The 15,557-nt window shown below is 41.4% G+C and overlaps 1 protein-coding gene across 1 annotated transcript; it reads right to left on the minus strand.

Annotated features, from left to right (window-relative positions):
• Nucleotides 1-1,851: 1,851 nt before the first annotated feature.
• Nucleotides 1,852-13,734, minus strand: spag1a (sperm associated antigen 1a). The gene is made up of 8 exons (XM_061742421.1): nt 13,331-13,734; nt 10,234-10,333; nt 9,327-9,479; nt 7,852-8,009; nt 5,397-5,538; nt 4,388-4,514; nt 4,172-4,309; nt 1,852-4,058 (listed from the first exon to the last, which is right to left on the minus strand). The coding sequence occupies exons 1-8, from the start codon at nt 13,605-13,607 to the stop codon at nt 4,053-4,055; spliced, it is 1,101 nt and encodes a 366-aa protein (XP_061598405.1). The 5' UTR covers nt 13,608-13,734; the 3' UTR covers nt 1,852-4,052.
• Nucleotides 13,735-15,557: the final 1,823 nt, after the last annotated feature.

A 15,557-nucleotide genomic window follows, 5' to 3' on the forward strand; every position in this document is an offset into this window, starting at 1 on the left:
GTTTGGCGACGTAATTACAGACTGACGCAAACAAGAATAAATGCCAACTATGGCGCCATAGTTGTGACGCAGAAGCATAAATCAGGCTTTGGGAATCTGAGCTGCTATTATAAAACTTTAAACCTTTCTGCTTTAACAAATCTACAAAAATCTTTTTTTTTTCCCTCTGGGTTTTCGTGATTCAGAATCCTCTGCTCCACTGCCGTGCTGCCAATTAATTTTAGATTTTTAAAGGATGAGAGCATCTGTCAAGTTTATGAGAGGGACCAGTTGATGCACGAGGAGATTATGTTTTCCATAATCAGACAAAAAGGGGGGTGGGGTAATACTTTTCTCTTTTAATTTTCCATTTTGGGAAAGTTGGTTTAAATGTTGGAGCCCTGTGTTGGGTTCAGTCTTTTCACTATAATCGGATGGAAACTGTGGACAAACACTGAACAGTGTGACCCGTCTCTCTTTTGTGTGTGTAATTATTGTGAATTTAAACCAGCCACCTTTTTATTCTGTAACTATTCAAAAAGCCTGATTTGCACTCGTAAAGAGATTTTTATTTTTCCCTGCACACATTTAGATTTACCCCATCACCCCTGTTGGTTTTTGTTGTCTTTTTTCTTTGAATGTATTTGAATTATGAGAGATTAATTCAAAAAAGGGAATTTTAAAATTATTCTTTTAATCAATGGGGTAAAATAAAAAGCTCATGTTTTTAAATATGATGCACCAGTTCATATATTTCACATGGCTTATTAAAGCTCAAACTGGAGAGGAAAGAAGCGTATATTTGCAATAAAAGAAGCTTTCAAGTTACGATACCATGAGCAAATGCACCAACAAGCACACACATTGGCTTTATACACGATTATTTTTGTTTTGTGCAATGTATCTAACACTTTGAGCTTCTTCAATATTAAGTAGTGAATGTACAGCAATGATAGAGATTTTCTTGTCATATTCAAATGTTTTTATGTTTTGTTTTTTTAATTTAGCTTTGTGTATTTTCATTACATTTTTTTTCTTAAATCTTCACAAATTATTGATTTCTAATCGTTTTCTATTTGTTCAACCTACAGTGCCTTTTTTGGGAAACCTCTCGTGTACAGTGTTCATTTTTTTTCATTCTGTGTGTCTTCATACGGTAAACATAAAAATCACAAGACTTTATTATAACTGCCTCAGAAAATACTATAAATGGATGTAAACTTGATAAACACTCCCCGTTCCTGCAGTCCCGGCCGTTGGCTGAACCTACCAAAGACCGCGCTCAGGTAGCTTCCTCGTGGCGCCGACGGCACCTGGAGAATATTTCTTGTCCATTAAGTTCAGTCACCGAACATTTGATTTAAGCCAGATTTTACCAAAACCTTTGATCGGCTTGATGTTGTGAGAAGATTCCTGTAAGTGAGCAAAGTTTGACGTTAACGTGCAGACTAAGTAGCAGCATGTCAGCTGCCCGAGAGCAAAGGTCTGCCCCTCACAGTGACACGAGAGTTTTAGTGCACCTCAAAAACCTCTCAAAACCTTTTCTGTACCCTCCACTGAAATGACCTGCTTAATTACTTTATTTAAAGAATAGTGCCAGACTTTTTTTTCTTTTTTTTTTTTTTTGGATCAAAAGAGGCATTTCCTCTTTTAAAACATGTATTTCATCATTATCTGCTTCAGAATGTGCATGTAAATGCATATCCTTATATAAAATAAACTCCTAAATCAAGCCTCTAGTCTTGTTTCGGCACATAACTGAAAGTGATGGTTGAATTATTGGTGAATTATTGTGAAACAATCTGATGAAAGCCATATAAAGTTGTGTTAAATGGAACCATTAAAAACCAAAAAGGCACATTAAAGCAGTCATGTACTTTATTTACACTTGCAGTCTATTTACATACAGGACATGCTTTTACATTCCATTAAGTTATAGAAACAAAACTTAAGTCAAGCTTTACATCATTTTTATTCATTTAGATGAGGTTTTCATTTTGAAAAAGAGATTTTCTTTGGGGGGGGGGCACATTGGGCTATCCCGAGTTTATTTGATGTCTGAGGATTGATGCGAGATGCTTCAGAAGCGTCATTACACTGCAAAAACTCAAAATCTTAACACGAATTTTGTCTTATTTCTAAAATGTTTAATTTTTAGTCAAAGGAAAATCTCATTACACTTAAAACAAGACTCATCACTGGAAAAAACAATTTTCACCTGTTTCAAGTAGATTTTCACTTAAAATAAGTAGAAAAATATTTTTTGTTTGTAATGAGAAGATAAATCTTGTCCCACTGCATGATTTTTCTACTTATTTCAAGCGAAAATTTACTTGAAACAGGGGAAAATTGTTGTTTTTTCCAGTCTTGTTTTAAGTGTAAAGAGATTTTTTGACTAAAAATGAGACATTTTAACTAGGAATAAGACAAATATTAAGATTTTGAGTTTTTGCAGTGTACCTGTCCAGCTCATAAGTGTCATAAGCTGGACAGATAAAGTGGGTGTATTCTCCCTCCGTCTGAACCAGGTCACGGGTCTCAGCCGGTTGAAACCGCTGGTTTGAGTCCCACCTCGTCTCTTCAGAAGGGGGATGGAGGTGCAGCGGGTGAACGTGTCACCAGCACAGAACAACAGCTGTCCTGAAACGCTCCAGGTGTGTGGGTGCAGTCCCACCCAGGAGGAAAGGGTAACATCCCGTAGTATCAGCAGACCACAAGATGTTTCATTTGGCTATTTTAAGAGAAAGGGGCCTTAAATTCTTTTGAATGTTATATTTAACTCTGAGTGTGAAATTGGGAAGTAAACTAAGCAGCAAATGTTCATTTTTGTGGTTCCTAAAGGGTACAATCTGTCCCGACAACATGCACAGGCAGACCCGTCAGGTATAATAAATAACCATTGTGATTCCAAAGTTTGGAGTTTGTTAAACAGGAGGCACATCTTTTTCGAGCGAAACGAACGACTGTGTCCCCCTGAATCATTTGGTCACCATCTTCAGCTCATGTTATAGGAGACAGGTTGTGTGTTCAGACATGGAAGCTCAGATCTGTCCCGTAACGTGGGATATTTTACCCTTTTAAAATCTTCCAGTGTTCTGCCTCTTTGACACGGTTCTTCACTTCAAGTCGTTTCCCCTCAGAGCTCGACGTGTTTGCAACCAAATATCTTCAAAGCAAACAAAAATAAACCCTTTAATCGTGGCATATTTCACCCTAACTGGAAGAAATCTTTATTAAGGCACACATTACACACTCCTTCCTCACATCAGCAATATGCAGCCGTCAGGTAAAACTATATTTACACATTACATCATAACGGAAGTAGTAGTTAATGGGAGCAGGTCACATGTGCCTTGATGTTAGCCGATGTTGCTTTTAGATAAAGCTTCCCTTATGTAAGGTCATGTATTTGGAGGTTGTGCTGATGTTTGCATTTGACACACTGCAAACGGAGCAGAGCAGAGCTGCGGCGCTGGCCGGCCTCCGTGCACGTTGCACGCAGCAGAGACGTCTCGTTTCGGGTCCACGCAGCTGAGAGGTGTAAAAGTCCTGCTGAGCTGCGGCCTGCAGGTTTACGTCACCGCGGAAAGAGTTCAGCCACATTCTTTGTAGTTCTGGTTTAATGGCTTCCAAGCGACTAATAAAAGACAAATAGTCCTGGTTTTCCAGACCTACTTGACTTTCACATTTCCTGTTCAGCTGAGGGAAAAGCTTCCTGTGCATGTTTTTCTTTCATCTAATAGCCTTCCTCTGCCTTGCAGGCTGAACTTTTTATTTTTTAGGTAATCTTTGCTTAGAGGAGTCTGAATATTTAAAAAGCTCTGAATGATGTGATACATGTTCAGCTCCGAAGGAGCCAGAGCGATCATTAGTTGAATGAGGTTTGAGAATTTGGTGAAAGTTATTTGTAAATTTTGGCTAAAATTAAGTTGGTTTTGATAAGATTTAAATGACACCCCCCCCCCCCCTTCAGTTCACCCACTTCTCACTTAATTATTCACAGAAACGGTTACCAAAAGGTGCCCAAACTTTAGCATGCCAGGAAAGGTTTCCACCTGTGCACCGCGGTGTCCTCACACCTGCGGATCAAGGGAAGGGATCAAGAGTTAGTTTCTGTGTGGTTTGTCCTCGACACAGACCAACCTGCGGTAAATCAGTGCAGGTGCGTGCACCGAAGGTCTCGTGCTCTTACCCTTGCAGTGTGCACATCTTTGTGCATCAGACTTTGCCTCAGCAGGCCCGTCACCGTCTCCAGCTCCTGCTCGGCCTCCCGTACTTTGGGGTCCAGCTGCAGGACCTCCTGCAGGTCGCTGCTGGCAGAGAGGTAATCCTGGAAGAAGAAGAAGTCATTAGCAACCCAACAGCTCATCAGTCCGACCCGACATCTGCGGTGAGCCGTGCAGGACACCTGTAAGCCCTTGAACGCCAGGGCCCGTCTGTAGAAGGCCTTCTTGTTGGTCGGTTCCAGCTGCAGCGCCGAGTCGCAGTCCCGCTTCGCCTCCTCAAAGCGATTCAGTTTCAGGAGACAAATAGCTCTAGGGGAGGTTTAAAAAAAAAAAAACCATCTTCTAATACACATCAACATCTCTAAAGTTAGTCACCACACTGCAAAAACTCAAAATCTTACCAGGAATATTTGTCTTATTTCTAGTTAAAATGTCTAATTTTTAGTCAAAAAATCTCATTACACTTAAAACAAGAGTCATTACCAGAAAAATAACTTATTTGACAATTTTCACCTGTTTCAAGTAAATTTTCACTTGAAATAAGTAGAAAAATCTGCCAGTGGGACAAGATTTATCTTCTCATTACAAGCAAAAAAAATCTTGTTCCACTGGCAGATTTTTCTACTTATTTCAAGTGAAAATCTACTTGAAACAGGTGAAAATTGTTGTTTTTTCCAGTGATGAGTCTTGTTTTAAGTGTAATGAGAGTTTTTTGACTAAAATGAGACATTTTAACTAGAAATAAGACAAATATTCTTGTTAAGATTTTGAGTTTTTGCAGTGATCCATTTTACTTATCCTGTGAAGGACAGAGTCATATTGATAAGTTCAGAAAAGTGTTTTTTATTGTTGTGTTTTGATGTATTTGATGTAAGCCCAGTGGATATTTAAAGCTTACAGAAGGCTGTATTTAACTGCTGCTATGTCATTCCTGCAGTATTTCTGCAGCTGTTTTGGTCACTGCTATTATTTGTAATATATTATATTATTTGTAATCAGCACAAATTATCTGTCCCCATATGATAAAATCCACCATCCCCCCTGATTCTTTTTTTACAACTCGAGTACTGGTTCTATTAACCTCTACTGTTCAGTTCTAATGTTCCTAAATAAGATGATCTGCAGACGTCAGAATGGGTCTGAGAGTAAGATCTGGATGTTTGGGTGCGTGCGTCCGTGCTTCATTCATACCTGTTTGTGTAAAGAGAGCACTCATCCGGCTTCATCGAGAGACAGTCGGCGTATTTCTGCAGAGCCTCTTCAAACTGGCCCTTCTGGACCAGATCGTTGCCTTCTTGTTTCAGCAAAGTAAAGCGGGCCTCTTGTTTTCTGGCTGTTGACAGAAAAAACGGTTTTATACCAAAAAAAGAGTCATCGATAGCCTTAAGTGACTCTATAATCTCCTCATCAGATCTTGTTTTTTTCTTCCACACATGCCAGGAGGAGTTTCCCCCCAAGGGTTTCGGGGTTCATCAATAAATGCTTTGGAGCAGAAGAGAAGAGTCGATTCCTCCTCCGTTAGCTGTCTGCCGTGCTGAGAAAGCCGCTACATCTGATGACTTGTGTAAAAACAAGCAGGCAAGTGCACAAACTCGAGGAAATGCACGCGGAGGAACCTGCCACAAACCAGAACTCAGAGCTGCTGATTTTTTTATATAGAGTTTAAAACATTTTAAACACCATGACAGATGGAAACTACCAAATAATACTGTTATAAAGTAATTCAAGAATAAGTTACTCAAACTTAGCTAAACCCTAAAAAAAAAACAACATTCTGTATAAATATTTGAACATTTACCAAGAAAATTAAGATGCATATATATGCATATTCAAGATCTTCACCTGTAAAAGTCATGGCTTTCTTATTCCTAATAGCTCAGAGCTTCCAAGATGTTGCTTTTGTGGTTATAAACAATTTTCCACCACCTTCTAACCATTAGTTTGCTTAATTTCCAAAATAATGAACCTGTTTAAACTGGTTTCACCTTAAAATCAATTAGAAATGTAATGAATCTCTCTCAACATTAGTTGTATTTAAACTGTGTTGTTCTTGTCCATCTCTCTCCTCTATGAGCCACGACACCATCTCCGTCTATGGAGATCTCCACAGACGGCAGTTTAGTCCGTGCGCTGCTTCTTCTATCAATTGCACAATTGCACACTGGTGAAACTGTCAGAGGCAACGAGTCCAACCTGAACCACAGACCGCCCAAACCCTACTCGAGTCTGATACTAAGTCATAAGAATATCAACAAAGAAAACTTTGTTTAAGAACACAGAAAAGGACATCAACTCCTCAGGTAAAGGTAGCAACATGTTTTACTGGATTCATGCTGTACTTTGTGAGTTTTGGTCATCAACACTAGTTACAATGGTGTAATACACCACAGTAAACTGGATATTCAAGGTGTACATAGTTATTTAAAGGAGCTTGAGGCTCCTTTTAAGAAATGAGACTCTCTAGCGCCACCCTTCACCACGACGGCCGTCGGGGGTACTGCAGCCAACAGTGAAGCCGGCACGGGAGAACGGGGAGAACGTGCATGCAGCGTCATGTGACGTCACATCTGCAGGACAGCGCGGGACACTCGGCCCCAGCACTGCAGCACATTTTGCAGCACACAGCCTGTTCAAGGCAACGGAGAGATACACTAGAGGGCTCATTCTTTTTGGTTTGGAACGCTTCATCTGACATTATTATTAGAAAACTTAAAACGTATATGAATTTTTTTCATAAATCCTGCCTCAATCTCCTTTAATGGAAAGACGACAAAAAAAAAAAAAAAGGTTTGTCATTTGAAACTCAAGCGTGTTGCCAGATCTGATTCAGCAGAAACACAGGAGGCACTTGGTCTGGGTCAGGGGACTAAAACTGGGACTGGAACTGGGAGAGAGACCTGAAGACAGGAACCAAGACGGGAGAAAAAGGTACTTCCACTGATGTCTGAGGCCCGGGGAACAACACAGGAACTAACATGAGTTCTGGGACAACAGTCCCGTAGTCTGATTCACTTTAACAGCAAGTAACAAGAGAAAAGAGAAAGTTGTTTTCTTCAATTAAGCAAAACATAATTTGGTGGAGAGATGGAGTCTGTTGGTATCGTTTCTTTAACCAGAGGACGAGTCGGGAACATAAAGCAAACTGATGTTTGTTCTATATCCAGGTTTAAGCCAAGACGAAACCTGACCCGGATTGTTCCGTTACAGCAGCACCAGTCTGCTTGGATCAGCTTCCCTCTGCATTATTGATGGTCCACCGGTCCACAACCCCCTCTCCCCAACACACACACACACACACACACACACACACACACACACACACACACACACACACACACACACACACACACACACACACACACACACACACACACACACACACACACACACACACACACACACACACACACACACAGCGTCAGCTGGAGCGCCTTCAGCGCTGCTCAGCATTTAAACACCGGTTCTGAGTGACAGCTGACGTCTGATCCCACGAGTCAAAGGCCTCTTTTTTAAAACTTGAACTTCATCTGGTTTGTCAGACAATTATAATATCTGATAGTAGTTGCAGATATCCTTGTTCACAGGGAAAAAAACGACCAGTTTATGCATTTATGCAGTGTCCATGTTAAGATGTGATGTGTTATACCTTCACTTTGAGCAGCCCTCGCGGCCCGGGCCTGGGCCATCTCAATGCTGGCCGGCTTCTCCCGGTGCTGCTGCTGGACGGAGAGAGGGACTTTGGGAATCTCTGGCAGCTTTTCCCTCCACTCAGGCCCATCTTGTTCAATCAGCAGCTTTGTGATTCTGCCAAAAGTCAAGGAGAGTAAAATAACACATTCTGCAGTAGCTTAACTAACGGCCCACTTTGGATAAAACGTCACGTGTTGCCAGTTTACGTCTGAAACGTCAGGTAAATGTGTAATCTGTCATCGGTGGGTTAAAGTTGGTGATATGGGGACGGTCTGTGGGACAGATGGTTCGAGATTCCAGTGAAGTAAAACTATACGTGAACAGATCTTCTTCACATTGTTGCAGGGTGAAATCACATGATTAACTGTTATTGAACAAGAACAGCCCGTTCGTTACAGTACCATCCAGAAGCCCCGTCTCAGCGGGTTTCTTAAACGCTGAAATTGGGTTATTAAGTTTTAATTAAACTAGTGATGCACCGAAATGAAAAATTGTGGCCGAAACCGAAACCGAAAATAATAATAAACACTTGGCTGAATACCGAATAACATACCGAACAATGGTTCCTCGCAGTTTTTCCATTTATTTGGCCAATTTTTTCACCATTGCATAAATCAAATAAATGTGCTTTAGGCATGGCTTTTCAAAGAAAAAAATCTTTTACAAAATTAAAAGGTAGAAATATTTTTTGAACATGAACAACTGAACATTTTTTAATTTCCTAGCATTTTTTAAAATATTCCAGCAGGCATTATACCAACAAGGCACAATAATTAAATAAATTAGCAAAATAATTTTTTTAGCCATCTTTGAGCTTACATTAGGCCTATAACTGACTGCTGAAAGATTGTAACATAGGCCTTAAAACAAAACAAAAAAAGTGAAAAAGAAGTGGATAAAACAAAATAAAGAAAAAGAAAATCCATCCCTTTCCCATACAAGTATTAATATGGGAAAGGGATTGATTTTTCTTTTTCTTTATTTTGTTTTATCCACTTCTTTTGCGTCATCTAAACACGCCGTTATTACAGGTAATTGTTCGTTTTTTAACCCACTTATTCCACCGAACACGAGGGTGTTTTTTTTTGCTATTTTCGGCCGAACAATTTCGGTTACCGAACATTCACTAACATCACTAAATTAAACAACTCTGAACAGCTCAAATGTTTTTCATTAAAATCTTTAAGATTCTGAGCGCTCTGATGAGTTTACGTCAGAGCGCCCAGAGTGGGTCACAGGGTTTTTAACTTTGCAAAACAAAGTAGGCCTATGTCCAAATGTTGGTTCTGTCTGTGAGGCTGACCGCTGATTTCAGAGTGACAGAAATCAGGATCGTCGGTGTCGAGTCAACTAAAAAGATGGGTGCATTGAACAACATGAATTCTGAGCACCAAATCTCAACTTTTTCTTTGGTTTTTGTCCCTGACTGACCTGTGGATGCTGTCGTGCGCGGCCTGAACCCCGGTGTCCATCTGCAGGACAGTCTTATAATCCACGTAAGCCTTCCTGTAGCGCTCCAGTGACTCATAAGCCAGAGCTCTGCGCAACAGGGGCTTCAAGGAGTAGGGCTGCAGCTCCAACGCCCTGAAACAACCAGAGGGAAGCAAAGAGAGCGGATCAAACAGCTCCACAGGTCCACACGTGTGTCTGAGCTGCAGCTTTACCGCTCATGTAAACTTCTGTACGGTAAGTATTTAGCTGAACGGCTGCCGCATTCCCCAAACACAATAAGGAAAACAGTCAGATGATTTATTTCTGTCTTTAAGAAGAAGTAACCAATTTGAAGCAGATTATCAAGATATATAAATGTCTATTCAAGGTCGGACATGTAATGGTCACGTGACAGGAAAACTTAAAACAGTTCTTTAAAGCATGAAATTAAAATGCGATTAAAAACACAAATCTCCGACCGTTTCAGGAAGGTATATTTCGGAAATATTTCATTAATACGCCAACATATAAAATAGCTTACGTATTGAATTATTCAATTATTTTCAACACAATTAAGCTACAATTTCTCAAAAATGTGATTTTAGGATTACAAAGACCAGTTCTACATGCCAAACATCTGCCTTTGAGCAAAATGTGTTCAAAATGTCAGGCTGCATGTACACACCAGACTAAACCTCTTATTCTGGTTCTGCATCAGTTCTTTTATCCAGTTATCTACCTCCTTTACACGAGAAACATCATAAAAAAGTAAACTCATGCATATATTCATCAGCCCATGGTGCACGTATTTAAACTCTTCCGTGACAGCGTGAGCCCCCGACTATTTGCAATGTCTTTAACACTAAAAACCCTCCTTGAACAGACATAACTGAGGCGGATCACGTACTTGGTGCAGTCTTGTATGCAGTCGCTGCTGTTTCCATCCTTCAGGTAGCAGGCAGCTCTGTTGGAGTAGAGAATACACAGGTCTTCTGGACTATCAAGGCCTGCAGAGGAACAACTGCGGTAACCACTCATCGTACAGGCCAGACTCTGAAAGAGCACTCATGTTATCTTTGATCTCAGACACAGAGGCCAGGCGTGCACTACTTTTCCTCTAGTTATATCACTGATGGGGCCACTTGTTCCCGGGGTGCTGCAGTGGAGATCAAGAGACAACAGAGGCAACACATTTTCAGCTGACCGGAGGGGATGGATGGATGGAGGTGTAAATAGTCCTCCCGAAGGCTGAGTCATTTTCTACTTTCTTCTATCTTCCTGCTGCTTCTTCATGGTGGCTAGCAGAACATCAGCTCTACACATATACTGCTCAAAATCAAAGATTACAAGTTTAAAAAGACGACATGCATTGTTGTCAGTGCCTTATCATATATATATATATATATTAGGGATGGGCGGTATGGACTAAAAAATGTATCACGATAATTTCTGGCATTTATCACGATAACGATAAAAAAAATACCAATTCAACTCCACCTTTGTAACTATAAATCTATCTCGCTCTCTGATCCGCCATGTTTGTTACACAAAAACGTCATCAACGGGAATTTATCTTCCTTTCTTTCTTTCTTTCTTTCTTTCTTTCTTTCTTTCTTTCTTTCTTTCTTTCTTTCTTTCTTTCTTTCTTTCTTTCTTTCTTTCTTTCTTTCTTTCTTTCAGGCTCATTTCCTTCCTTCTTTCCTCCTGCTCTCCTTCCTTCCTCCTTTCCTTGTTTTCTCCCTTCCTTCTCCCCTTTCCTTCCTTCCTTCCTTCCTTCCTTCCTTCTTTCCTCCTGCTCTCCTTCCTTCCTCCTTTCCTTGTTTTCTCCCTTCCTTCTCCCCTTTCCTTCCTTCCTTCCTTCCTTCCTTCTTTTTTCCTTCCTTCTTTCCTCCTGCTCTCTCCTTCCTTCTTCCCTTCCTCTTTTCTCCCTTCCTTTCTCCTTTCCTTGTTTTCTCCCTTCCTTCTCCCCCTTCCTTCCTTCCTTCCTTCCTTCCTTCCTTCCTTCTTCCCTTCCTCTTTTCTTCCTTCCTTCCTTCCTTCCTTCTTCCCTTCCTCTTTTCTTCCTTCCTTCCTTCCTTCCTTCCTTCCTTCCTTCCTTCCTTCCTTCCTTCCTTCCTTCCTTCCTTCCTTCCTTCCTTCCTTCCTTCCTTCCTTCCTTCCTTCCTTCCTTCCTTCCTTCCATAAATCAGCTTTACACAAAAACATCATCAACGGGAATGTATCGTTTTTACCGTGAGATACAAATTCTTACCGTGGGGAATTTTTTTGACGGTTTATCGTGAACGGTAAAATATCGCCCATTCCTAATATATATATATATATATATATATATATATATATATATATATATATATATATATACATACATATTTCTAAAGTGCTAAAATGATCCTCTGCATTGATAAGTCTCCTGTCAGGCTTCCCGGCTCAGCTGCAGGGTCTGGATATAAACTAAACTAAAGCAACCGTTCCCTCTGACTGCAGGATGGGGGGAGCGTGCATCCTGCTTTAGTAAACAGGGAGACATCGTGCATGTGAATAATAGAACAGTTTGTTGTGGATTCTGGAGCCAAACAGCTCGTATATGATAATAATGAAGCTACTACAGAGGCGCTGAAAGAGGCGTTGTGACAGTTTCTGTGCCGCCCGTCTGCAGCTGTCAGTAGCTCCATCAGAAGACTCCATCAGTGGGACTGTTTCAATGAGAGACTTGTTTCCAAAGGAAACTACATTTATTGCAGTTCAAGCTTAAAAAAAATAAATGGAAACACTTTGTGGTAAAATAACTATATATTTTTTTCTAAGATACAGCACCATGACAGTTCAAGTCCAAGACAGTATTCCAGGACTTTTTAAAGGGTTTTCTCATACATATGGGGTTTGGAGAATTTTATGAGCCACTATATCCTTGCCGCAGGAACTAAGGTCTGCTCCAACAGTGCCCACTTTCAAAAACAGACTAAAAACGTACCTTTTTGCACAGGCGTTTGAGTAAACTACATGGTTGGCTGAGTGATCACACTTGTTAAAATGTAATTATGGTTGTTATTATTACTTTTTCTCTTGTCATACTTGTTATCTATTTCCGTTATTGTAAACTTCTAATTTTGTTTGTTTATGTTTATGTATATATATGTATGAGCACATTGAATCCATGCTTATCATGTGAAATGTGCTTTATAAATAAATTTGCCTTGCCTTGCCTATAGTTTGGTAAGAATTTTTCTAATTTTGCAACTGAGGTCTTGCATCAGTGGGCTACCTGTCCTGGAACCACTGTTTCATACAAAACGTCTTTTACCACATAAAGGAGATCTCAAGAGGAGATGTGTTTATTGGGAAGTCAAATCAGACAAATTAAGGCTGATTTATGGTTCCGCGTTACACCAACGCAGAGACACGCACCGTACGGTGCACGTCGCCGCGTAGGCTACGTCCTACCCTACGGCGTAGGCTCTGCGTCGATTTAACCCTTGTGTTGTCTTTGGGTCAAAATAACCCAATTCTTCCTTCCTTCTTTCCTCCTGCTCTCTCCTTCCTTCTTCCCTTCCTCTTTCCTTCCTTCCTTCTTTCCTCCTGCTCTTTCTTTCCTTCTTCCCTTCCTCTTTTCTCCCTTCTCCCTTCCTTCCTTCTTTCCTTGTTTTCTCCCTTCCTTCCTTCCTTCCTTCTTTTCTCCCTTCCTTCCTTCTTCCCTTCCTCTTTTCTCCCTTCCCCTTTCCTTCCTTCCTTCCTTCCTTTTTCCCTTCCTTTCTTCTTTCCTTCTGCTCTCTCCTTCCTTCTTCCCTTCCTCTTTTCTCCCTTCCTTCCTTGTTTTCTTCCTTGTTTTCTCCCTTCCTTCCTTCCTTCCTTCCTTCCTTCCTTCCTTCCTTCCTTCCTTCCTTCCATCCTTCTTTCCTCCCTTCTTATCTTCCTCCCTCCTTCTCTTCCTCCTCCCTTGACCTGAAGACATCACAAGGGTTAACTCAGACCCATAATCCCGGCTCTTTAAACCGCACTCCTCCCACCTGCTTCAGCGCACCCATCAATGGCCTGCGTGTACGTCTCCAGCGCTTCTCCGAACTGTCCGTGCTTGAAGAGGTGATTCCCCTGGTTCTTGAGCCGGGCCAGGTGAGGAGGCAGAGCCCCGGCGGGCGCATCCAGGTAGCTGGTATCCACCGCGGGCCTGCGCGGCTCCCTGCGCCGGCCCGCGGGGCTGCTGTCTCCCGGAGCCCCGTTGGAGGAGCCCTTGGCCGGCCTGCCCGCTGCGGTGCAGCCCGGCGGCTTCTCCTGCGCGTTCCCCATCGCTGCTCCCCCGCCGCACTGCGCTCAGGCTCGGCCTCGCTGCGCTGCTCCCAAACAAGCTTCCTCAGTTGCGGCTGCATTTGCTGCCGCCTGCCTGGCTGGGGATTTCTGCTGGACACTCCTCCTGCCCGGGCCGTCAGGAGTGATGTCACGGGAGGGTTGGGGGTGCAACGCTGCAGCGCTGCAGCAGACACCTTAAGCTGATTTATGGTTCCACGTTACATCGACGGCGTAGGGTACGCGGCGACACGCTAAGTACGGAGTACGTCGCCGCGTAACCTACGCCGTAGGCTTTGCGTTGACGCGGACCCATAAATCAGCCTTGACGGGGAAGCCGCGATGCTGAATAGAGGATTCAGAGGATTCAGCCAAACGTGCGTGTTAAAAACATACCAGCAGGGGCGGAAATCCCGTTTCATAGTTGGGGGGGGGGGGGGGGGGGGGGGGGACAATAAACAGTAACATTTTAGAGAATAAATCCAGTGGGGGACAAGGAATAAAAGTTTTAGCCTTCCTTTAATACAGCATTTTGACATTTTCATCTCTATCTCGCAAACAGGCAGAAGACCTTTCTTAGAGAAATACAAAACAATGGTATTAGGTGGAAGGTGGCAATAATACAGCACATCTGACATAATACACTGCAAAAACCCAAAATCTTAACAAGAATATTTGTCTTATTTCTAGTTAAAATGTCTCATTTTTAGTTAAAAAAAATCTCATTACACTTAAAACAAGACTCATCACTGGAAAAAACAAAAATTTTCACCTGTTTCAAGTAAATTTTCACTTGAAATAAGTAGAAAAATCTGCCAGTGGAACAAGATTTATCTTCTCATTACAAGCAAAAAAATCTTGTTCCATTGGCAGATTTTTCTACTTATTTTAAGTGAAAATTTACTTGAAACAGGTGAAAATTTTTGTTTTTTCCAGTGATGAGTCTTGTTTTAAGTGTAGCCTAATGAGATTTTACTGTTTATTATTATTTTCGATTTCGGTTTCGGCCACAAATTTTCATTTTGGTGCATCACTACTAAATACTACTGCATTGTTCCAAAATTATTAATTCTGTCTCAAATTATTCTAGGGGGGGACAGCTTTACTAATGGGGGGGACTTGTCCCCCCTGTCCCCCCCGGGATTTTCGCCCCTGCATACCAGAAATAGTGCAACAGTTTATATGATTTTTTTTCTACTATTTTATTATCACTTATCGAGTCAATCTCCCCTTCTCTGCTCCTTACCTTCTCACATCTTAGGTTTTAGGTATTACACCCAATATATGTCAAATATTTTTATTCCTTTCTTTGTCAAAGAACTCATGACATGCCAAACCAGGATATAATCAAATTAGTTCAATTCAATTACATCAATCAATTACATTTTGATTTCGAGATTTAGACACATTTATTTATCCATTGAACTGGGCAATTTGATTCGGCAGCTTGCGCCCAAACACACACATAACAAACACATAACACATTCAATGGAAACACAGAGAGAAAGTTGGCAGCTGTGTGCAAAAATCTGAAATTTGTTTTCCACCCGCAGTCCCCACAAACAACCAGACACACTCACACTCACACCTACGGGCATGTTTTTGGACTGTGGGAGGAAACCGGAGTAACCGGAGAGAACCCACGCAAGCACGGGGAGAACATGCAAACTCCACACAGAAAGGTCTTGCTGGGCCTGGGAGTCGAACCGGGAACCTTCTTGCTGTGTTCAATAAAGTGCTGATACCAATAAATAAATTAAAAACAGTCTATACAAACACCGGATGATATCATTCCTAGAAGGTACACGGTACCTAAATGCACATACCAAACAAATCCATAAGGATAAATTTAATAGCCGGACAGCAGAGGGGATAAAAGACTTGGAAAAGCGATTACCCTCACAAACAGGTTGGGCATAACGACAAACTGAAGGCAGCAGTGAAAATGATTTT

Source organism: Cololabis saira, chromosome 15, assembly GCF_033807715.1.
Source record: "Cololabis saira isolate AMF1-May2022 chromosome 15, fColSai1.1, whole genome shotgun sequence".
Classification (NCBI taxonomy): domain Eukaryota; kingdom Metazoa; phylum Chordata; class Actinopteri; order Beloniformes; family Belonidae; genus Cololabis; species Cololabis saira.